This window comes from Leptosomus discolor, chromosome 1, assembly GCF_034619465.1.
Source record: "Leptosomus discolor isolate bLepDis1 chromosome 1, bLepDis1.hap2, whole genome shotgun sequence".
NCBI lineage: Eukaryota > Metazoa > Chordata > Aves > Leptosomiformes > Leptosomidae > Leptosomus > Leptosomus discolor.
The window spans coordinates 207,119,005-207,144,154 of NC_141391.1; the positions used below are offsets into that span (position 1 = coordinate 207,119,005).

General features: G+C 38.2%; 1 protein-coding gene across 1 annotated transcript in view; it reads right to left on the reverse strand.

The window, feature by feature from the left end:
* Positions 1-25,150, reverse strand: part of SEMA3C (semaphorin 3C) — a 119,403-nt gene that overhangs the window by 34,130 nt on the left and 60,123 nt on the right. The window contains exons 2-7 of the mRNA XM_009954862.2: positions 18,833-18,993; positions 16,390-16,452; positions 11,472-11,591; positions 7,590-7,680; positions 2,692-2,811; positions 431-573 (exon numbers count right to left, since the gene is read on the reverse strand). Of these exons, the coding sequence (XP_009953164.1) occupies positions 431-573; positions 2,692-2,811; positions 7,590-7,680; positions 11,472-11,591; positions 16,390-16,452; positions 18,833-18,993 (698 nt within the window). The remainder of the gene's footprint in view (positions 1-430; positions 574-2,691; positions 2,812-7,589; positions 7,681-11,471; positions 11,592-16,389; positions 16,453-18,832; positions 18,994-25,150) is intronic.

The window sequence follows — 25,150 nt, forward strand, 5'->3', positions numbered from 1 at the left end:
AACCCATTTAAAAGCTTGGCTCTGATATTTCCAATGTGTTTCAAAGATTTTGAGTGTTTTTGTGTGTGTGTATATGTGGAAGACTTCACCATACTATAATTCTGTTTTTTCGAAGCAAAGAATGTACCCCATGCAAAGGACAGGGAGTTTGGAAATTCAACACTGGTAGCTACTCTGACTCAGTCAGAGAAATACACACACACTTGAACCTCTAATTTCTGTATCATTATAGGTATAGCCAGATGTAGATAAAATGTTCAGACCCTAGCTGTGTGTTCAGTAACAGCTCTTCTTAATTATGAATGTGGAAGCTGAAACAGGAAATTTGGTTTGAATATACATCAAAGGCTTTTCAATCATTTAGTCTTTTAGCTTAGCATGTCACGCTAGCAGCTTGTCCCAACAACCTGACAAACAAAATAGTTCTTACTGGGCATATTCTTGCAATCATTGAATGAATTTGCTTTGTGCTGCCGCTGTTGTCTGTGAGTCTCTCTTTGAAGAAGAAGTAGATTTTGGCATCATTGGGGTCAGTGCCATCTGGGATAAGGTGAGCATCCACAAAAATAGGCTCTGAAATGAAACAGCATATCAAAAAGCTGAAACCAAAAGATGTATCAGTGTAGGCAATTAATGATTCGACAGTTACTGACTGCTTCAAGGAAATGCTATATAATGCCTAGAAGTACTGCTGTGGCAGGCTAAGATATATGCTCTGGCCTCGTGTATGTATATACCAGAAATCACCAGGTAAACGGTTTCTTTCTATCAGCCTTAAGTTTCTGCATCCTCGCATTTTATCCCACAGTAGATTTTTAGAAAAGTGATTCAAATACAGAAGCAGTAGTGTTAGATTGCTGCAGAGATTCAAAGACTTGGAGGAAGAAGAGGGAAGAGTCAGTGTGTTATCAGGGGCACTTAAGGAAAGACTCACCGAGGCAAAACATAAAAGTAAGCTGTTGAAAGACTCACCAGGAAAAGAACAAATAAGGTACGTAAACAGGAAATGAAAATAACTCATAGCAAAAGGAAGACCAGGGAAAATGTGGGCCCCCTGCTGAACAAGGCGGGTGCCCTGGTGATGGATGATATGGAGAAGGCAGAGTTACTGAATGCCTTCTTCGTCTCAGTCTTTACTGCTAAGGCAGGTCCTCAGGAATCCCAGACCTTGGAAGTAGAAGTCTGGAGGAAGGAAGACTGTCCCTTGTTTGAGGAGTATTGGGTTAGGGATATCTTAGCCGGACTGGACACTCACAAATCCATGGGCCCCAATGGGATGCACCCACGAGTGCTGAGGGAGCTGGCAGTTGTTATTGCTAAGCTGATCTCCATCACCTTTGACAGGTCATGGAGGACAGGAGAGGTGCCTGAGGACTGGAGGAAAGCCAATGTCACTCCAGCCTTCAAAAAGGGCATGAAGGAGGATCCAGGAAACTACAAGCCAGTCAGCCTCACCTCCATTCCTGGAAAGGTGATGGAACAGCTCATCCTGGCTGTTATCTCTAAATAGTTGGAGGAAAAGAAGATTATCAGGAGCAGTCAGCATGGATTCACCAAGGGGAAATCATGCCTGACCAACCTGATAGCCTTCTAAGATGGCATGACCGGCTGGGTGGACTAGGGGAAAGAAGTGAATGTTGTCTACCTCAACTCTAGAAAAGGTTTTGACATTGTTTCCCACCACATCCTCATAGGGAAGCTTAGGAAGTGTGGGACAGATGAGTGGACAGTGAGGTGGGTTGAGAACTGGCTGAAGAACACGGCTCAGAGAGTTGTGATCAGTGAGCAAAATCCAGTTGGAGGCTTGTGACTACCGGTGTTCCCCAGGGGTCAGTACTGGGTCTGGTCCTATTCAACATTTTCATCAACGAGCTGGATGAACAGACAGAGTGCACCCTCAGCAAGTTTGTTGACGATACTAAACTGGGAGGAGTGGCTGACACACCAGAAGGCTGTTGCTCTATAACCTTTGACATCCATCTCTGCTCAGAGGGTTGACCACCATTTTAATTCAAATTAGTTTAACCAGAAGAAGTCTTCTTATAAGTAAAGTCAGGGAGAATTTTCACATTGATTTCAGTGAAGCCAAGAGTTGAGTGTTTGCACTCAGAAATTAGTTCTCCTACTGTGTTTTGATAATCAATTTCTTACGATTGAAATAAATGGCGATAATTGTCACTGACTTCTCTGATAAAGGGACACTCTTCTGCACACATTTTGAATGCAAGTGGTGGTGAGTCTTCTGTACAGAGGTGGATCAGCCTGAATTAACTGAAGTTTGTAATTCAATAGGAAAAAAACTTAGGATCAAGCACTCTAATTCAAGGCAATGCCTGATGCATTAGAGGTGGAGAAGGCACTTCCCTAGAAGTCAGGTTGTCTGACCACTTGCCATTTGAAAGGTTTTCAATATGCTTTTCCTTGAACAGTTTGGTTCAGGCTTAATGCAAAAAAGGCCATCAGGTGGGGTGGCCTAAGGGGTTGGCTTATGCAGGTAACCCTTTACAACTGTGTATTGTCCACAATATGTATTTACACACATTTCTTCACAGTTCAGCTTCATAAATTAAATTAACAGAAAAGCTCTTTAAAATACAAGCTTGTTATTTAAAAAAAAAAAAAAACAAAAAAAAACAAAGTAGAATTTCTGTGAAACCCTTTAAGAGATCTAGTAAAACAAAGGCATCTCACCACTCAGCCACTTGGAGTTGTGCTGGTCAGTTCGCACTGCATTCCTCCTGGTCAGACTTCGAAAAATGGCTGCATCCGTCCCCATGAAATCAATATACATTCCTGAAAAAAGCTCTTCATCTGCAAATAATTGAAATGGAGGGGAAAAAGCAAATGCATTGTTATGGCTTTTGGGAAATCCGTATTTACTGATCTATTTTTATTTCAAACTCATCAGCTCTTTATTTACACAGGAGTCTATACAGACAAATATTGGGTCATGGGAATGGGGTTTCCTGCTGATTTACAAAGACACAATCTAGAATGCACAAGAATCATCAGATTTTTCTTAAAGACTTTAGGGAACTGCATAATTAAATGCAACAGCAGAACTGCACATGCGGTGAACCTTTCTTTGATATGAAGTTGAGTTGCTCAGCTTTCACTGGAATGTCAGGCTAGTGTTGTCAAAAAGAATCACATTTAATTTTTTTAATACTTCAAAAAGCTTTTTTTGTTATGGGAGTAGGCGAAATGACTGGGCTGAATTTATTGCTGGCGTAAACTGGCACAACATCTATTGCAGTCAATGGATCAGTGCCAATTTTAACAACAATATTGTCAAGGTTGCCCCAGGCAGCCTCAAGATGACTTCAATATTGCAGAGGCCAGACAATGATATTATTGAATTTATGCAGAGTAATGCGGAGCAACAATTGTCACCTTTTATGTACTTGATTCTAAGTATAGGGTCATTATGCTTGAACAGAATTAGACATGTAACTCTTGCATTAACAGAACTATGAGCTTCTGCTCCCCGTGCAGGGCTGAAAGCTCAGTCCATCAGTCAGGATGCATATCTGTGTTTGTGTGAGTCTATGTGTGTGCATAAATATACATATATATAATTCTAATTACATATATTATCATTTTCTACTCCATGAATAACCAAGCAATTTCCACTGACTAATGACAACGAAACCCCAGAGTAGAAAACAGTAGCTAAAATAAACTCTAACTCTCAGAGTGGGAGTGGTGGCTGAACACATTCCAGTACAGCTGGGTCCTTTGATTGATGTTTTTGTCTGAATTCCTGGACTACCCAGAGAGTGTGGTCAAGCTGGCATGAGTCACAGGTTCAGAAGCGCTTGAGGCTATTTTTATGGTCTCTGTGTGTGTGCGTGCGGGTGTGTGTGTGCGTCAATATGGGAGACTATTGGCTCATGAGAGAATTAAAACTCTGGAGATTTTGTTTTTCTGCTGCTGGCTAGAGCCTGAACTGAACCCCTGCAGAGCAGCCAGCAGCCACTCTTCTGCTCTCATCTCTGCCAGTGATGACAAGATTCATACACAGGGGATTTAAACAATGCATTCACTGCATGTTTGTGAAGCATTTACTTCCTGAGCATGTATTGACAGAATGATGTTAGATCTATACTGATTTATAACTGATTGTGTATATTTGCCTCATTGGCCCTAACCATCAGAGCTTTATTTTTATTATGAAATACATTGTCTGAAAGAGATCATGCTTATGGTTCTCACTAAACCTTATGTAAAGTCCTATGCATATACACATACGCATGCAGATTAAGAATAGTGCTACACTATGTAATTTTAATCCTGTTACTTATCAACACTATTAGTTATGTCTTAAGCATTCCTAGTGTCTGCTTGCTAATCATGTATCAGATGCTGTCTGTCAGCTCCATTTCCTTTTGGTTAGATTCTTAAATTCCTCACAGCACTTGGTCTGCACAGCACAACTAGTTCACACTACTTCTCTTTGTTACTGGGGTGAATTACTGAATTAATGAGGTATGTCTGCTTTTATAAATATCTCAGAGCCTTGGTGGGGAGAAAGACATGCATCCTGCACATTAGTTATGCCAAGCTTCTTCAAAGCACATTTTTCACTACTTTGATGCAAAAGTGTCTTTGTACAATGGCAAATTGTACCAGGGGATGGAGTACACCCTCAGTAAGTTTGCGGATGACACCAAGCTGGGTGGAAGTGTTGATCTGCTTGAGGGTAGGGAAGCTCTACAGAGGGATCTGGACAGGCTGGATCGCTGGGCCAAGGCCAATTCCATGAGTTTCAACAAGGCCAAGTGCCGGGTCCTGCACTTCGGCCACAACAACCCCCAGCAGCACTACAGACTTGGGGAGGAGTGGCTGGAGAATTGCCAGGCAGAGAGGGACCTGGGAGTGTTGACTGACAGCCGGCTGAACATGAGCCAGCAGTGTGCTTAGGCAGCCAAGAAGGCCAATGGCATCCTAGCCTGTATCAGGAATAGTCTTGTCAGCAGGAGTAGTAGGGAGGTGATCGTGTCCCTGTACTCAGCTTTGGTGAGGCTGCACCAAACTGTGTCCAGTTTTGGGCCCCTCTCTACAAGAAGGACATTGAGGTGCTGGAGAGGGTACAGAGGCGGGCTACCAAGCTAGTAAAGGATTTGGAGCATGTCTCGTGTGAGGAACACCTGAGGGATCTGGGGCTGTTTAGGCTGGAGAAGAGAAGGCTGAGGGGAGACCTTATTGCTCTCTACAGCTACCTGAAAGGAGGCTGTAGCGAGGTGGGGGTCGGTCTGTTCTCCCTTGTAACTAGTGATAGAACAAGGGGAAATGGCCTTAAGCTGCAACAGGGGAGGTTCAGGCTGGATATTAGGAAGAGTTGCTTTACTGAAAGGGTTGTTAGTTATTGGAACAGCCTGCCCAGGGAGGTGGTGGAGCCACCATCCCTGGAGGTGTTTAAGAGACAGGTGTATGTCATACTTAGGGACGTGGTTTGGTGGTGTGAATAGAGCTAGGACAAAGGTTGGACTCGATGATCTTGAAGGTCTCTTCCAACCAAAACTGTTCTATGATTCTAAGTCCAAATTTGTTCTCATAGCCTCACTTTCCTCTGAAGGGTGAATCAGCTTTCCTGCTGTATTCTACGTTGGTGATGCCCGAAATTGTTATGAAATTGCATCTATACTTAAAAATGGTTCTTTTGTTGTGGAACAGTTAGCCAGTCTGGCAGTATTTCCCATCTTCTGAAGTGAGGGGAAGGAATTCCTCCTGCAGAAGAATGCTCAAAGGAGAGTCCAGTACATGGGCTTGGTCCCCTCATTATAACTCAAGCTGTGACTTACAAAATCTTCCCTTTTCTGCCATGGATATTGAGGCTAACTTCATTCAAGCTTAATGTTTTTTGAGTGACTGGACTTTGTAGTAACAGAGAAAAAGTATAAAACCCAATCTGTAGGACTTTTTTGAAAAAGAATGTGACCATCGTGGAGTAGTTTAAACTTTGTAGACGGACTATGTCAGGAAAGATAAGTCAAACACTAGGGAAGGTCTCTTCAGTCACATAATTGAGAGATCAAGTAAGACAATGTAAAGTCTACTAGGAAGAACAAAGGTGCCGTAGATCTATTACAGAAAAAAATTCAGCTTACTGAATATACAGTAATTCAGAAACAATGTACTTCAATGGTGTTTCATAAATTCGAGAAGGAACAAGGAAAGGAACTTTTTTTGATGACAGTGGATTCACTTAATAATACTAAAACAGCAATGAGTAGTAGTGGATTAATCCATCACTGACTTTGAACAAACATTTTCTTTACACAGTGAGTATCTGCAAACACGGACCATAGATCACTGATGAGATAAAGATATAAGTGCAGCCAAGGTTCAGAGAGGTATCTGGGTAGCATTTACTTGTCTTCTAAAGGTGATTCAGTTCATACCTCTGTGAATGAAATTACTTGTCCTTTGTACTAAATATATTTGCAGTAAGGAATCAAGGAAACAAAAGGTAATCTATATTTTGAACAGAGCATGTAGGACAGACTCTATGACACTTCCCTTAAGTCTGTGAGACACAAACTTGAAGGGAAATATCTGGCACAATATGTAGTTGCCATGGATTTCAGCGGAAGCTGAATGGCAGAAACACTGCACATTGTTCCCTTGTAAACCTTGGGTGAAATACGCAGTACCTGTGCGCATTAAGTTTTATTTGCTAAGAAAGCCTGAAAAATCTGTGTAACTTCTATTCCTTTCATACCAAAAATATAGCAAGGACTGGGCACATGTTGAAAAATCAAGGCTTTAGCATCATAAGTCTGTGAACATGCTGCAAATGTGAAAGGTCGGATTATGCTAAGTATACATAACGTGTCTCCTGGTCCAAAAAAAAAAAAAGAGTTTCTTTTACTGATGACTTAAGTTGCACAAAGCATATGCCTGATTTGAGTTTTCAGTTAGGTGTGCAATAGGCACTGCAGCATCTCTTGTACGGGGTATATCTCACAGTCACTGAGTAGAGACGCCACCAATTCACAAGAATATTTGAGGTGTGTCAGTTGTATCACTTTCTGGCCTTTCAAATGGGAGAAAATTGCAAAATTGGTTGGGTATAAAGCCAACTGAAGAATGAAGAGCCTTGCAATAGCTGGTAGGCTCTACAGCAGAGATGACAACAGAAATGAAAATCAAAGTAACTAAAGTCTTCAGGCTTTCTTTCCCTGGCTACTCTGAGATTTTACAAATAATTAAAGGAGACACAAGTGCTGTCTAGGATGAACAAGGTCAGAAACTGTTTGAACATAAAATGCTAGACAGGGTAATGTAAAGTTTAAACTAATCCTGGGAAAAAATGTGCAAGCTGGAAAAGGGATAACCTTTTGTTTTCTGTTTCTCTCTCTCCCTTTCAACAGCTTATTTCTGCATTTCGTTTGTACACCCACCTTTAGCTTCATGTAAACCTTGGAACAAGGATGGACCCAACCCTTGTGGCCATCAGCCAGACACAAGGTACTGCTCCTTGGAGGCTGAATTCTCACTTCAGCTCATTTCAGACATCCTGTCAATCCACACCATGCATAATCGTACAGGTTTAGACCCCAGCAACTTGGAGTATCTTTACTTACTGATCATAACAGACACCGTGTTCACATTAGGGTTGAAAGAACAGCGTCCCTTGCCTGATTCACACTTGGAGTCGATCTTGAAGATTTGTTCCTGCAACATAGATTTGTGTGTCACTTCTCATTTTAGAAACCATCAGACATAAAGCGATTTTTATGCTTGTCTGTTTCCTGCATTAACAATGCTCAGCACTGCTGGGCACTTCTGCGGTACTATCAGCAGTATAGCTTCCCTATTCAGAATTTCATCCTCTTTTAAGACAACGTTTTCATTGATAACCAGTTATTTTCAAGACTTTTGTTATAAATTCAAGACACTGAAACAAAGAATTTTTCCCTTTAGATCAGTTATGCTTTGGAGAGGTTCACTGATCTCTGCAATAATATCTGTGGAGATCACGTCTGTGTTTTTGAAGTTATTTATCATTTATTTGCTGAATACATGTGATGCTTCTACTAGTCTAGGACATTATAATAAAGCTATCAGAACAGTAATACATATTAAATAAAAATATCTTAACTGTCATTTGGTGATAGTATAAATAATTTGCTCTTTACTGATCTATCAGATCTCCAAAATCCCCTAAATAATAGTTATTTTCTTCAATACCATCTCTTGGATTATGTGTAGAGCTCCAATTCCATAGTGACAGACAATTCATCAGTATCTCTTGCCATAGCCTGAAATATCTGAAATTTTTTGCTGTTAAGGAATCTTGGTATGGGGTTTCATTTATATTTTATGTGATTTATAAATATGAAATACATTTGACAAAGTAAAAGCAACCTGGACTACAGCTTGAAATACAAACAGTCTGAATATCTTTATAAAATTCACCCATCTCGGTGCACCTCTTCACTTCTTTGTTCCCCGCAATACTGAATAGCACAGTATGCTGAGCAAGAGGTGGGTTGTGTCCAAGTCCATTCCTTAAAAACTGCAGTCAGTAACGGCAGAGACATCAATCCATAGCACATCAACTCGCATACCATTGTCTATCAAACATACAACTTGTTCCTAGCGTCCTTTAACAAACTTCTAATCTTTAATAAAAGGCTAAGGCCAAAAGACACAATTGCAAGGAAAAAAAAAAAACAACCAAACTTCAAACAGAAAAAGTTAGCTGACAAAAATACCAAAGAAAGCCTTCTGTGGTGTAGATGCCAATGTATTAGTTATTCAACTAAGGGCAGTAACTCTTTATATTCCCTTTCACAAGTAATGTACATCACAGGGGAATGGGGACGTCACACAGATCACTGAGCAGCCATTTGGCGACAGCAAATTGTAGACTCCACCAACCTGAAATGCGCAGCTACAGCAGGAAGTTTTCATATCCATTATCTCCCATCTCTTTCCCCCCTCTTCTGTTTTGCCTAACTTAATTACAGAGATCTTATCTGTTGTTTCAGTAATAAGCTCTCTAAACAATGTTAAAACATAAGTATGAAGGTTCTAATATGACCTGTTTTTTTTTTCACTGTTTTTCTTCTAAATTAATATCCAGCTTGATGTTAATCCGTATTTACTATATTATACCACTATTTACCAATTCAAAATGCCCATTACTGCACTAGTAAACTAGCTCCAGGATTACACTTGATTTTCATATATATTAAACTACTTCTCAGTCTATAATTAATTCACATAGTGATTACACTTCCTTCTCTTTGCATTTACTTTGACATTAGAGTATACTTGGGGGACTAAGAGAGTCATTACCAAAGACCAAAGTATCAAGTGTGCCAAGCAAGAAAATTAATTATTTTTGAAACTCTGTTTTAGGGAAAAGGGCAACATTCTGCCTCATCAATGAAACCGCATTTTTTGTGAGATTGTGTGGAATCCTGGAGACAAAAGAGCAAACCAGGCCCAGTTCTTAATGACTGTTGGATATGACTTACTGTCAGGCTTTGTAGCTTCTAGAGAAAAACAGATGTGCTTTCTAAAATATCCATTTTGCACGTGCAAAACCAGCCTTCTGTGCATGGAAAACTATACTAAATTAAAGGTGAAATTATAAAAGCAGAGAAAAAAAAATAGTTCTCACTAGTCCCATCAGCACTATATAGTTCTTTATTCTGCTCTATTAATTAGTCTTGCACTGATATATTCAATGAGTTCAGAAGGAAATGCTTGGTTTTAAACTGTTATGCTATTGTTGGCCTGTACAGTAACGGCTTTGAGTATGCGTTGCCTACAGTCAAGTATCTGACAGGCTCCAGACGTCTGAAACAGCAGTTTATTTAATCAATTGATCATAGGCATGTAGCTATACAGACAGGCTAAGTGAAGCCAGTTCTGCTCTTCCAAGACATGCATCTTTATTTTTAACTTAAGAAATCTAACATCTTGCATCATCTGGAGATGTCATTTCCCGCCCTCCCCCCAATCTCATTTATAGAAACACTAAAAAAATGAGATTCAGAGTTCTCTAGGCTACAGTACTACTACTTAAGCTGATAAAGGAATATTGCATTAATTAGAGACAAACGAGACCACTTTCCCTGTTTTAAATAATTTGTCAAGAAATAGGATAATGCTGAGGAAAACTGACCTCTGTTTCAAAGTACATCAAAATAAGTTAATGCAGACCCTGTTAACCAGAAGGATGCATTTACTTATTCAGCTCTGTTTTCTTGTGCTTTTAAATCCAAGCCTATGAACCTCTATTGTTAGATAATTCATTAGGACTGAAGGTGCAGTGATTCAGACTAGACACTGTTAAGGAGGCTGGAGCCAGGTAGGGATCTACCAAAAGTCATTGGGATCATCCCATGCAAACCTAGATGGAGAAACAATGATTTATCACCTCCTTGGCAACCTCTGCAGTAGTCTTGGGTCTTAGCCAGAATTCCCATCTCACTCTCATGAAATCAGTGATGAATTTTGCAGTGTCGTCCCTAGGAGCCAGCCCAGCTTTTAAAGCTGCCCTCACATGGCAAAACTCCAAGTAACATGCTCTGATCTTCCTTCCCAACACATCTGCTTCCATATTGTACAGGAAAAAATATTGCACACCCCTGAGCCTGCAGACATGAATCTGACCCAAAAACAATTGAGGTGCTGGGTCTCAGTTAAGTGCTTTTTTTTCTCCTTCTGGTTGCTTAATTTATTACTTATTACATTTGCACATAAACAAACATTTCACTTTCAAATCAGGAAACTTGGACAATATACTTATGAAACGTCTGGGACTTTGTATACTGAAAATACACAGTGAAATTGAATATAGAAAAACTGGAGACCTATCTAAAGAAAAGAAGATTTATACCCTGGATGATCTCAGAGTGATTAGAAAACTTATCAACTTCATCCCAGCAGAATCTAATGGGGCAAAACTTGTGCAGTAGACGAAAGTTACCTGTACTGGGATTGCATCTAGTGGGTATTAAGCTGAAGTCCAGGAAACCTTCACATATCTGAATAGTTAGTCCACCTAAGGGCTTCTCCCAGGGACCAATAACACATGAAAGTTATAAAAAGTGGTCTGCATATTTTACTTTTTATCTAACTTTCAAGTATTTCTTGGTTATTTTCCCCCAAAAAATGTAGGAATGAATGGTAGGAATGAATTCACCATTCTGGTAGGAATGAATTCACCAGACAATGTCAAATAAAAAGTAGTATCAAATGTAGCCCAGTATCTGGTATGAATGTGGAATTTTTGACAATGATCATATTTGAGGCATGGCTTTTGATCACGGTTTTGTTTCTAGCTGGTAACAGGTCAGAAAACTATGGATCTTTGGGTTTTTTTCTGTTTAACATGGGTGAAGGAACCTATTTGGATCATTGATTTTTGCATTTTCAAAATTTTGAGTTTTGCATAACACTGGTAAGATGCATCACAAAATGAATGGATAAAAGGAAAAGAGACTTACCTCGGACCTGCGCCCTCTGTTGACATACACACACACGGGGCTGAAGGCACCGCTGCCACAGACGTACAGGTGTGTTCGATTGTATGACTGTATCACACGCACAAAATTTCCACATCCGTGCTGCCGGGAATACAGAAAAAAATAATTTCACATTGGCAAATGTTATTAGATGTTGGGAACTCTAGGGAATAGATATGGTTTATAATTTTAATAGTATCATGAAAACGGCTACTGAGTTTGGTAGTCTCTGGATTTGAACAGCTGCAGGCTTTTCTTTTTCTTTTCATGCCATTTTGCCTAGTCTGGGAACCGGCCATTGATAAAGCACTATAGAGGAGTTATAAAGGAGGGCTTGTAACTTTCCCATTTCCACAATCTAATTTTCATCCACAGATTTCTCTGTACTTTGCATGGGAAGAAGCAGGGCCTCTGCAGGAAAACAAGAAGTAACCTTATGAAGTTTCGTTACGGGCACCTCCAAAACAGTCTTTTTTTAACCCCTAATTTTTTCCATCATAACTGGAGATAATTAGAAAGCAAAGCAAGCCCAAATCTCAGATCTCATTATTTGTATAAACAATTTATTTCCAAGACTTTAAACCTCTGCACAACACAAAGGAAGTTTGCACTGAATTGTTGCTTCATATTGAAGATCAGTGGTAATATCTTCAAATCAGCATGAAAATTAAAACAGAACGTTAAGGGCACACAGTTTCACACCATTGGATTTAGTTTTCTCCTTCCAGCATATCCTTTTCTTTTCTTGTTCTTTCCTTTTTTGACTATATTCAACTGTTAATACACTTGAGGTTGAAAGTTGGGCTTTTTTCTGAATATTTTTTCCTACTGAGATCCCAGAACTGCCTTTGTATTCTATCACTCAAACCTTCACCAAAGAGAGAATTGCATGTGTTCTGTGAGCACAGGATTAGAAACGGCGTCATCAATTATCTTCTAGAAAATCAGTAGAGTTAAACCTTGTTTAGCAGGCTGCACTGTTTATTTATATTTAAAGTCATTCACAATTTTGGTTCATCATGAGCTGGTACCATATACTAAAACATCTGAAAACTGATGCATAACTGTAGGTAGTTCAGAGTTCATAGAAGGAGTTTCTCTACAGGGAACATTGCATATCCTCAGTTATAGCTATATCAGAAAAATCCTTTAACCCAGTCAAAATACATTGTTTCTCTAAAGCTGAGGGCTGTTCCTAAAAGTTTCCATTTTATCACATCCAGCTATCTTAGTTTGGCTCATAGATGGCTTCAATGGTGTCTTGATATCTAAACCGTGTTTTACTCAGCAGTACTGCTAATCCATATTACAGCTGTGGAAAGGGAAGGAGGACAGGTGAAGGTATACCACTAGCTTATATATGTCAGAGTGTAAGTCAATGCTTTCTTTTCTTGCTCTTTGCAGAAAACTTTTCTAGAAGACTCCTAGATAAAGGATTACATGCTGAGAAATTTCAGAATGAATGTCTTCAAGGATGAGGACCAGGAAACAATGTCTACATGAACAGTACTGGTACGTGGCACTTGCTACTCTTCTTTGATACCATGCCATGTGCTTTCCAAAGTGTCTATGGCAAGAACACAGAGGTGGTTAGATGAACAGCTCTTTTCTTTAAGCACAAACTTCTGGGGTAACCATGTGACACATACTGTGTCTTCATGCCTCTCCACTGACGATTTACAGACAGGTAACACAAGTTAGCTCAAGACCACCATTCTCATATTTTAATACTGTCCAGCAGAAAGACCATTTTATGATCTCTGAGCCTTTGATCATCTTTCTACTGTTGAACCACTGAACTCCATTTGCCATTTGCTATGTGATTGATCTGGGTACTGCGCTGTAACTCTGTAACCCAACAAAGCAAAAAATTGTTATGTCAAAACATATTCCGTAGGACTGCCATTCAAGAGCATTTATGCTTCAGTTTATTTCCCGTTCTCTGTCGGAGTATTTTGTGCTTTCACATCAGTCTGGTCTGAGGTGGCATGAGATAGTTGTCCTTAGGATGGATGTTTGTCAAAGGCAGTGGCTAAGCTGTAAATATTCACATACTGCCAGTGTTTTTCTTGGAGCTGATATCAAAACTCAGTAGCAGCGTCTGGGGAACTGCCTTACTGTAGACACCTGAAAGTCAGATATCTATGCCCTAGGATCTCATTCCAGTAAATGGAGAGAAATAGATGTCACACTAATGCAATCCTTCAAGTCAGCCTGGTGAACACACTATTTAGAGGCAACAATTTCTTTTCAGTAACGAGAAAGGCAGGCAAAGATGACAAATTCAGACACTGACTTTTGTCTAATGGTAGGGAAAATGACCCCACCCGCCTGAGTCTCCTTGAAAAAGAATTCGCTGATTGTATAAAGTCCTTTACTGGCTGCTCCAAGTCTATCCGTTCCTCTTTTACCTTGTGATAATCCCTGTTCTCTGATAGGCCAAACATTATCATGCATTCACCCCCTGCTTTTTTTTTTCTATTTGAAACTCAATTCTTCTGAATTCATTCTCTGCTTCTCCCATTATTATCAGGAATGAAACTTGCAAGAATGCTATTAAAATCAAACTATAGATTTTAAGTTGCAAACAGTAATTTAGCATCGGGTTCTCTTTTTCTCATTATTTCAGTAAGCTTTCAATACAACACATCATTGATTTTAGTGGGAGCAGCAGCTGCCTTTCAGTACCTTTTTTTTCTCTCTTTTAAACTCTTGAGGACAAATGCTAAGAAACTTAATGTAAACTTCTATTTTTGGAACTTAATTTTTCTTTTGCAACGCACAGCTGGGATTAAAAAAATCCGTTAAAGTTGATGCACATGGACATTCCTAATTAGCTACATTACAGGATATTAGCTGTAACCACAATCAAACTGTTGTAAAAACAGAGGTTCTACCCAGAAATCTTTCCGCTAGTGCAGCAACATTTTGATACTTCAATATGATTAAAAGCTAGGGAACTTTCACCACTAAAAATCCAAAAATAAAAGCTCTCTGGAGAGTCCAGTACTTTGTAACATCTTAGTTTTTTTTCCCATGGATTACATATTTTGCACACTGCTTTCTGCTTAGAGTATCATCTACATCATATGTTGGAAACATGACTAAGAGTAAGGAACTTCTGTATTTCAAAGAAAAGAAAATTCCTTAACCAGTCTATCACAAGCTGATGATGCAATTGACATAGTAACTAGGGTCAATATTAATCACCATTAATAAAGCTACGTTTTTATTTTCACATTCAGTGCTACTTAACAAGCCACTAGCTGTAGAATTTACTGCACCTGCAGTAACCAGAAGAATGTAAAGATGTATAGGAGCACAGGACATTCAATAGGAAAAATACTTGTTTTTCACTACCATAGCTATCAGGAAAAAAAGCAGATAAGCTGCCATATCAACCATAATATAGCTATTCTTAAAGCACTTCTATGTTCTGCAGCAATAGAGTAAATTACTCTCCACAGCTTTGAAAAAGCAACTATTACAGCAACACCTCAGTAGGCCAGCCTTCTGGTTTCCTTATATTCATCAGTGTTTGCAATAAATTTTCAAAATAAAGTCCACACATATTTTTCTTACAAAACAGACTGAGGTGAATTATTGTGACATTGCAGTAACCGAATTGCATGTCATCTGTAGGCTTAGTTAACAATAAAAATGTGTAGCTAAAATAAATAGAAATATTAGGCATGATTCTAAATTCAGCAGACTTTTGCATTAATCCTATTGTTTCTGAAATTAAAAGCTATATTTATATACACATGCTTATGTCCTTTAATCTATCAATTATGATCCTAGATATATGCTGAGGAGTATGTTCCAAAAACGATTATAGCTAATGTGAAGGCTTCTGATTTCCATACTTTTTTGTTCAAAACAAAATATAAGCAACATTTCACTGGTTTTGAGAAACTGCAATTTTCTCCCTCAGATTAGATTCTGAATTCTAATACTAAAATATCTGTTGGAAAACAGCTATATCTAAAGAGCTAAAAAGAAAACCAGGATAAAGACTTTTAGGTGCTGTTGAACTGGTAAAAAGTCAAAAGGTAGCTGAATAGAATTAAAATGTGACATTTTGCTTTTTTTTTTTTTTCCCCACAATTTAGCTGCCTTCTCTGAATAAAATCTATACAGACTGTAAATTCAAATTACTTTAAGAAGATAACCACGTTGATATACAACTCTGCCAAGGACAGGATCTGCTGTATTGTACCGCTCTCTGGGTCTTTCGAAATAGTTCATGTCTATCTATTGCCTATAAAAAGTATATGGAGAAATTGCCATCTGGTTTAGGTCCTTTGGAAGGTGTCTGCATTTAGTTGGCAGAATAATGAGCTGTGCTGCAAAATATTTCAACATAAGCTCTCCATGGTCCTGTGACTCCAGAGATCATCTTTACCTCTTTCTAGGAAAGCATACTGGTTTCCAGATACTTTTTTGGGCATTGTTTTGTGGAAATAATGGAAAGAGGTGTTCAGGGTGTTCCTCAGTGTGGGGTCTTCAGGCTGCAGGCAGGGTGTACCATCCACCTGTAGAGTCCCTTCCTGGGGCAAGCAGCCAGCCAGAGCACTTCCCCACTCTGAGCTCAGCAGGCTGTTCAGCATCATCTCACAGGACACATATGGAAAAGTACTATTACCTAGTTTGACTAGTAACAAGAAAAAAAAGGCGAGGAAGTGAACAATGCATATCTTTTTCCATTTGTCCAAGTCTGAAGGTGTATTCTGTTTACGCAGCCTGTTTTTGCATAATTTCATTTTATCATTTGGCCTGCAGAGTATTTAAAAAGTACATCAAACACGTCTTCATTTTATCTTGGCTGCACTCAAGGTGCTTTTACATTATTGCCAAGTATGTAATTTGTGTACGTGTGTGCCTGTGGATTATAACTTACTGTAGGATCTTTGCCAGCCATTTTGCACTCTTCAACCTTGTTTGCTGATGCTGGCCAGAAAATCTGTAAGGAAAGAAATACCTTTTAAGTAACATATTTATTTCACAATTTAAATAAAACATTTCACTACCTAACTTATACTAGTAAGTTAATATATTTATAAGGAAAAAAAGGATTTTCATTGATAAACGAAAACAACTTTCTGTCTTAGCGTGCAGTAAACAAAAAAAAGGCCCAAGTCTTTGGCTGATATAAATTAAGTTTATTATATATATTTTTTAAGACAAGTTAATCAATTTATATAGATTTCTTTCTCCTAAAGAAGAGTTTTTCATCGTTATTGCCTGAATTGCTGTCCATCTTTTTACTTTTACTAAACTTCTAGAAATTATTCACACTAGAAATGAGAAGACTAAAATATTGCATGAAGGGTTCTTGTAGCAACTTTTCAGTTTTGACAGCAAAGGTTTGATTATGATAAAGCCTACTTAAAATCTTATGATTTCAGGCTGATTTCTTTCAGACAGTTTTCCAACAAACACCTCAACGTCTGAATGTTTATCTGAGCTATATTCAAACTCAAAAGAGTTTGCGCTTCTTCCATTATTTATTTTCATTTTGAAATAGAAAAGATATCCATTAGAAATCTCTCCCGAGAAGTTTAGTAGGTGACAAAGCCTGATAACATTTAGCCTCAAGATAACATAAATAATACCATTAAAAGATCTCTGTGTGTATATATATATGCATACCAATATATGCAGAGAGTTGTAGGTATGTATGCATATGCATATAGGGTTTATATGGAGGTATAAGATTAGCAAAGTGAATCTGTTATAAAAACAAATAAACAAACGAAAGAATGTGTGGGATTGCAGAGAATAATTCTGAGCCTAGTACTGGGTGATCACATTCACTGACAGAAAATCTTGTGTGTTTTTCATTCCTGTTGATTTTTTAGTTCTTGTATTTCCAGGCCTGAACAGACTGTTGAAATGCCTCAGCTTTATACTGCAGAATTTATTTCGTGCAACAGGCACCTTCCTATCTAACCAAACTCTGCTCAAAATTAAAACCGACCTGCTAAGGGAAGGCTGAAGCATGCCATGAGGAAGCACAGCAGCTCCCAGACAAGGGTGGCCAGATCACCAGTCAGCTGGGAATTAGCAAACAGGTCACACAAGCTATTTCAGATCAGAGAAGATGGCCTCATTTCAGAGGAAGATTTCTGTACCATTAGGAGGAGGAAGGATGTGTTCACGCCATCACACGAGAGGCATTTAATTTAAATGTGTAAGTTAGAGTTAGCTTCCCCTGACTCCCTGCACAATCAATTCAGGTAGACAGGCATGTCCAGAGGGTGATTCAGAGCAAAGCCTAATTTAACTGTGCTTAATCACCCTCCAGTGAAGCCTCTCACTCTCTCCTGACACGTTAAAAGCCTTGCCTCTCAAGGAAAACATTTCACTTCACTGCTGCAAGCTGGATATCTCTGCCTCTCAATACTCCTGAGGTACAGTAATAAAGCCCATAGACTAAAGGATAGGATAAATTTGGTAGAACAAGGCCTTTACGGTACACTTTAAAGTTGTAGCTGTGAGAATCTAGATAGGCAAGGCAAAGTCTGTAGTGAGGAAATATCTTAACAGTCAGGCTTCTGGGCACACAAGTACTTCTGCAGGCCATCAATTTTAAAAGCAGAGAAGCTGGATTTGAACTGGCTCTGGAGACAAAAGAAGAATCTGTGAAAGTGGTTTGAACATTTGATAATTTATTTTCATATACAGGCTGCCTACTACAGTTTGGGGAGGTGGGACACAGAAAGTCCTTAGAAAACAGCATCTTGATAAGTGAGAGAAGTAGCCAGGAAAGAGGTGATGGCAAGAGCGAGATGTGGGTCATAGTGTCCAAAAAAACCCAAGCAGAAGGTGTCTCGGCTACCAAACTGAAATGCAAGGGCTGACATAGACACATCAGACTGGAAAATTGTTTAGTGATTAGGCTTCGGAGTACAAAACAAAAATATAGTCCAAGGTTAAAGGCAAATCTGTCCCTCTTGGTATTTTCCCTACGGCCTAAAACATACAGCATGTATTTTATTCTTCCTTACAGGCTTCCTTTAAAAGTGCATCTCTCAATTAGCTTAAATCTTGGAGGGGAGCGGAAACCAACAACTCATACAAATTTTCCTTACGAGGCCAAGCCATTCTGAATATCACTTCAAAATGAGTAAACAGGTCAGCTTTTAAACAGTATTTGAGGAGCAGCCACGTTAATAGCTTGTTCATCTTGCATTACACATAAACCAAGGACTAACAAGTCAGTAAGGTGTGGGCCTGGACTTTTGCCTGCTGCAAAACAATGAAATACACATTTTTTGTCTTAAAAACAGAGGCATGTAGTGAAGCAAGCTTGGATTCTACAAAACAAATCCTGAACTTACACTGAGGGGATCCTGGCTTATATTATTAATATTCAAAGACAGAATATGATCTTTGCTGCCCACGTAGATCCGATCCTGATCTTCATCCATGAATAATATCCTGTAATCCAGGGGACTGTGGGATATTCTGTGATATTCAGAGGTCTTAGTTTCTTGTAGCTCTGAAATAGTAAAGACAACAAGTTAGTAAAGGGGTTCAGTTGCCTTTCTCGCTTTATAACTGCATTTCTTTCTAAATAGAGGCATCTTTGGAACACATGTGGGGACAATAAGAGAAGAAATCCCCTCATCAGACAATTAGTACTAATGCAATGGTTGAGTTAAAACAAATTTTCCTTTCCCAGTTTGAATGCAATTCTTTTGTACGTTAAGTAGCTAGACATATCTCATAAAAATCAAGCATTGCAGTTATTCATTCATCTAATTAATTCTTATTTTAATGGATATGATTATTTACAACTTTGGCTTTTAAGGAAGACCATATATTAAATTAATCAATGCGTTCGATACATTTTGAAGTTTATGACAGCAGAAAATCTACAGGCTCAATGAAAACTACATAAGAACAGTTTACTTTCTTTTCCTAACTGGGGGCTTCACGAGGAATAGGTTTTTATAATTTTCAAGGTCAAATATATTTTTAGTTCTTCATCACCATGCATGGCTTATTTAAAAGAAAACAAAAATATGTATTTGGTCAAACCTAAATGTGCCCATTTTTTCAGTTGTTTGTTTATGGGATTTGGACCAAACTATCAGAACTGTATTACTTTCTTCAATGAAATGAAGAGGAAAACATCCTTTGATCTCAGTAGTGCAGGATCAGGCCTGTTACAGGAAGAGCAGAAGCATCTGCAATGTAAGTATTACTTGCTGTCCTTGAGAGAGCTTAGACTTCCTGGCTTTGCTTGGCCAGTATGTTTTGGCCCCCACACAGATTCTTTTTCTTTTCAATAATAACAGAAGGGATATTTTTCAAGAGCTGAGAATGTTAAAATAGAACTTTAATAATCAATTTGTCATTATTCAAATATTTAACATATAATTATGCTTTCTTACCTCATGAGCATTAATATTGGATTGTGTTCCCTGTGACTCTAAAAGGGTGGCAAATACAGAGTACATATGAAAATGAAGCCTTGCTATAATGTTTTTTCATAAATCTAAAAACTGAATCCGTGTCCCTTTCGCAAACTGTTGGTCTGTGACAGTATGGCTTGTCACTGTTGCTAAAGCCTAGGTTTTGCTGAAAGCAAAATTTTTGCTCATTAGTTCCTTATAGAAAGCAGTAGATGTCCTACCCAAAATTAATCATCTAAGCCTTTTAGATGACTAGATTAATGTCGGCTAATGATATTTTTTGAAAACAAAACTCTCAATCCAGAAATATTTCTGGATATGTGCTCTGTTTAAAAAAAAAAAAAAAAAGTGTGACTAAAGTCTGCACTTTCTGTAAAACACATATTAGCTGGAAGCATAATTTTTTCTTTGAAAACTACCGGGAGAGCAATTTTTGACAAGCTGTAGACAACATACAGGCAAAGGCTGCAGTCTTGGTACTTACACCTGTCCACTACCAATCTCATGACTGAAAAAACACTTATCAGAATATAATTTGCATTGACAAATATTATACATAACTCCACTTGATTTTTATCATGATTGCTAAATAGTTTTACAGGAAGACAAAAAATATCTTCAGTTACTGAAATATATGACATTTTTGATTCACTTAGATGTGTAACAGCTTTCAGGATCTCAGGGTTGCCTACATGCATTTATTTATGGTAATGTTAAAAAAATTAACAAATAATATTTCTATCTCATATGTCCCTCAGTAAAAGATAAATGTACAATCAAGATTTACAGTTTGCACCTAAAGCTTAAACTGAAACAGAACTCATTAAACAGATATCAAAATTGTCCACATCACTTGCAGAAGTCTCTCTTCAGTGGTTGAAAAATCAACTGGTTTACTTTATTAAAAAAAAATACACCCTGTAAGCTTTTGGCTGCGATTTTCAAAGGCACCTGGGACAGTTACCAGCATAGTGCCATTAAAATGCAGCCCCTTTGCCCGCTCTGAAACTCTCAGACTATCCTTTCACAACAACCCTGAGGAGCTAGCGCTTATCCCTTTTCCTGGTGGCGTTATTAACTTTACTGTAATATTTGGCAGCTGTAGAGTGAAACTGAACCTCCTCATAACTGTATATTTGATATACTAGGAAAGCACAGATAAACTGGGAGAGGCAGCAGTTTCCAGCACAGCACAGGGTAAATGTGAGCACAGTGACTGCACAACATAATGCCCCTCATTGCTTCAGTGGCTGACAATGACCGACAATGAATAAACCACGACTGACATAAAAGATGATCAAGATTACAACAAATGATTTTAAGCAAGAGACAAAAATAGCAACAGATATTTGATTTCCACAACTTTCATTTATTAAAATCCATTATTTTCCTGCCTTTTTAACCTCTTTGCAATGGTATTGTTCTTTCTAAGGCACCTGAAGTGTAATCTGTCTCCATCAGGTTGCTGATGAGAAGAACAACTTATGACATGTCACTAGACCACAGAAACTCAACGCCACTCATAAGAGGAAGGAAAGCTCTGAAACAAATACTCTAATACAGATTTATTAGTTTTATTTCTTTCAGTGCTGAAGCTTACAGTTTATGAGCCTCTAGGGCTGCTCAAGCAAGTGGGGAGGGAATTTACAACTGATCAAATTTTCTTTTCATTTAACAAAATCTACCACACAATCACCCAAGAAAATTTGATTTTTTAAAGAATTTACTATCTGGGTGTTGTTACTTGGAAAGAGTGATGGCTGGAAAGATGCTGTAAGGTCTTCCTCATCCTTTTCATCTCCAAAAGTTTTTGTAAAGCAATGATGTAAACATTAACTAATGATGTAAAAAATGATGTAAACTTTTACATATTTTAACCCCAGCTGTCAATTAAGCACCACACAGCTGCTCACTCACTCCCTCCTGCCCCCCACTGGGATGGGGGAGATAATTGAAAAACAAAAAATACAACTTATGGGTTGAGTTAGAGACAGTTTAATAGGACAGAAAAAGAAGGGATAATAATAAAAGAATATTCAAATACTGCTGGTAGGGCAGCATGAGAAGTTGAAAAGTCCTCGACTTAGTATAAACACTGCTTAGCAACAACTAAAACATCAGTGTGTTACCAGCATTATTCTCAGCCTAGATCCAAAACACAGCACTGGATCTGCTCTTAGGAAGAAAATTAACTTTATTCCAGCTGAAACCAGGACACCTTCAAAGCAAATTCTATTCCATACTTTGGGAATTTAACCAAACAAACCAAACATTCAAGGCAGTAAACCCTGTATGGAGAATGATGTAGCGGACACCTCTTTCTGAATAGTATAAATTTTATTTGACAATAAAACAAAAGTTTATAATATATTCCATAGGCAAATAACTTTCATCCTTAATGATACAAGAATAATCTTTCTTCACCCTTTTTTTCATCAGTCAGTAAATTTAGTTTTGGCTTTCCTTAATGATAAAGCTGATACCAACTTAATCCCCAGTGTTAGAAATTGATCTTAGAAGACAGGTCATGTAGCTCTTGTCCCTTTTAATGAAAACCAAAAGCTTCAGTGAACTCTCTCCCCAGAACTATTATTATTATTAAACTGCAGTTTTGGAGATCTCAGTGACTGAGAGTTTTCTCCATATACAGTGTACAGCTTACTGACAATTAGGCAGTTTAACACCTACTCTTTAATTATCGTTCTAATCCACCACAAAAAAGTTAATGCAAGTATTATTTTTAAAAATGTTGTGTGCTCACAGAAGAAACAACAAAACATTTGTGTAATATCTATTATTAACCTCACAAAGCCTTTGTAACACTCAAAATTCATTGTGTTGGGCAGAACAAAACAAATTACAGCTATCAGAGACTGGAAATCCAGGAAGGTGGAGATATGTCACACAGCCTGTTATTCCCAAGTTGTCCAGCCTGCATAAGGGTGTATAAGCCAGATCCACACTCATCAGGTAGTCCTTTGAGCACCTTATTTAATCACAACATCAACGTTTCATCAGTCCCTAACTCAAATTCACTGGTGTCATAATGCTGAAAGCTCAGCCTGACTTTCCTAATATAATATGCAAGATAAGACTTTAATGTAAGTGACTTCCTTGGTAGAAATCTTATACTAATATGTATGTTTGATGCATATGTTACTGAAACTAATAAATTTTTTATCAGAGCCTTCACAAAATATGATTATTTCCTATTTGCAGACCCACATAACCACTTGTTACTGAAAAGTTCAATAAAATCAAGAAATATCTTTACCTTGCAGAGTTTGGTGAGCTACGGCCATGGTATGCAAGCATCCTCATAACAAGTTCAAAGCACTGAGTTTATCCACTGATAAGCAGTGGATAAACTACGATACGTGAGAGAGTGCAGCAGTTGTCTCTGCACTATACCATCCCTGGTTTCCAGCCTGGCAGGGTTTCTCTGAGCAAATCTGGGATGCTCTGTCAAGCTTTTAATTTAGGATCCCCTGTGGTAAAGTACAAGAATAATATGTTTTTCTTCTCTTCCCTGCTGGCACAAGGATTCAGTCTCAGAAGGTTGTTTATGGGGAACTTCGGAGCAGAAGCAGAGATTTGGTGTACGTGCCTCAAAAAAAGCAGGGAGTAAAGTGTAGCAATCCAGTTTGAAGGGGACAAACATAGCTTCCTAGAAGGATGGGCTACATCTCCCCAGAGAACCTCTGGGGTTTTATGTAGAATTAGTGATTTGGAAGTCAGCAACACAATGCCATTTTCTTTTATCTCCTCCTGGGGCACGGGCTGCACAAATAACAGGCCTTCTGTACGTCTAGCAGGAGGCTTGACAACATTAGCTTCTAGTTAAGGAGACTGTAAAACCCTCTTAAGTCTCAGTAAACCTTCAGTTGTGCCAACAAATATGCCAGCTCATGCCAAATGTGAAAATGCAATGTAAATCTCACCTTCTAGGAACAGGAATAAAACTTTTTTATTTATTTTTTTTTTCCCTCTAGAAATGAGTATTTAAGTAGAATGATGTTTTTGCTTATAGCATCAAATGGAAACGGCACCTTTTACTCACAGGTCACTTTTGAACAGGTGAAAAAGTAATTTCCACATGCAGATCTAGACAGAGGCTGTACATAATGTTGCTAACATTGAAAAGAATGGTAATATGTTTTTAAAATGTGAGTGAAATCAGAGGTATCTGCAAAGTTACTAAAAATAATTTTTAAAAAATGCTTCAGCCAGAAGACAAGTACTGTGTTATTTCATTTTAAATATTTTCCTTTCTACTTTGTATTGACTAACTTCTCTGTTTTGTACTTACCAGTAGAAAGAACTGGAAGATATCTAGTTAAAAGATACTGGATTTAATAAGAATCTAATAATTTGAACTATTGTTTTCCTGGCCTTGTTTCTGATTTTTTAGTGTAAAGACTTGGAGGAAATAAATGTACTATTTCTATAGTTTACATAGTACCTGTGGAAAAAGTATGCTATTTATAATATTGCTTTTCAACTATGTGTGAATACAGTGTGACTTTATGTTTAATTTTATGTATGGAAAGAGAACAAGGAAAGCCAGAATATTTCCTTTCAAAACTTCAGAATGAGTCACCTTTGCACTGTCGATAGTCCTTTTCTTTGAAGAAATCTTTATTGATTCTTTCTACTTAACGGGGTGAGATAAGAGAGCTGTTAAAGCATTTTGCCACTGCTCTTGCAGTGTTCAAATGAAAACCCAACCCTCAGCCAGCTCTCAAGTGAAGCTGAGTATAAATGGGTACACAGTCATTCAGCCAAAGAGCCATAAGCAGCCAGATGTGCTACTAGTCAGTCCCTTGTGTGCCTTAACCTCATGGGGCCCAAAAAGCTCAGGTGGACCTTTGACCTTTTCTTTATCTCTTTATCTCTTCTTCATGCATGAGAAGCCTCTGCACTTTTATTTAATGCTGTTACACTGAAATTTGTCTTTTTGTACAAGGAGGTAATAGGTTTATAAGCACTGGAAATCACAGATGTGCACACTTGCTAGCTTCTGAATCTGTCCGAAAGGGTTTTAACTACATTTTTATTTTGAAAAAAAGAAAAAAAAAAAAGAGTGAATGAGAGGGGAGAAAATAGATTTACAGATGCTCATAAAATCACAGGATAACTAATTAACAAGATCACTTGGAGGATACGGAGAAAGGGACTTCAGGCAGTACAGTCTGAAACACGAGCCCTTTTTGCCCAGAGCTAAAATGTATAATTTTC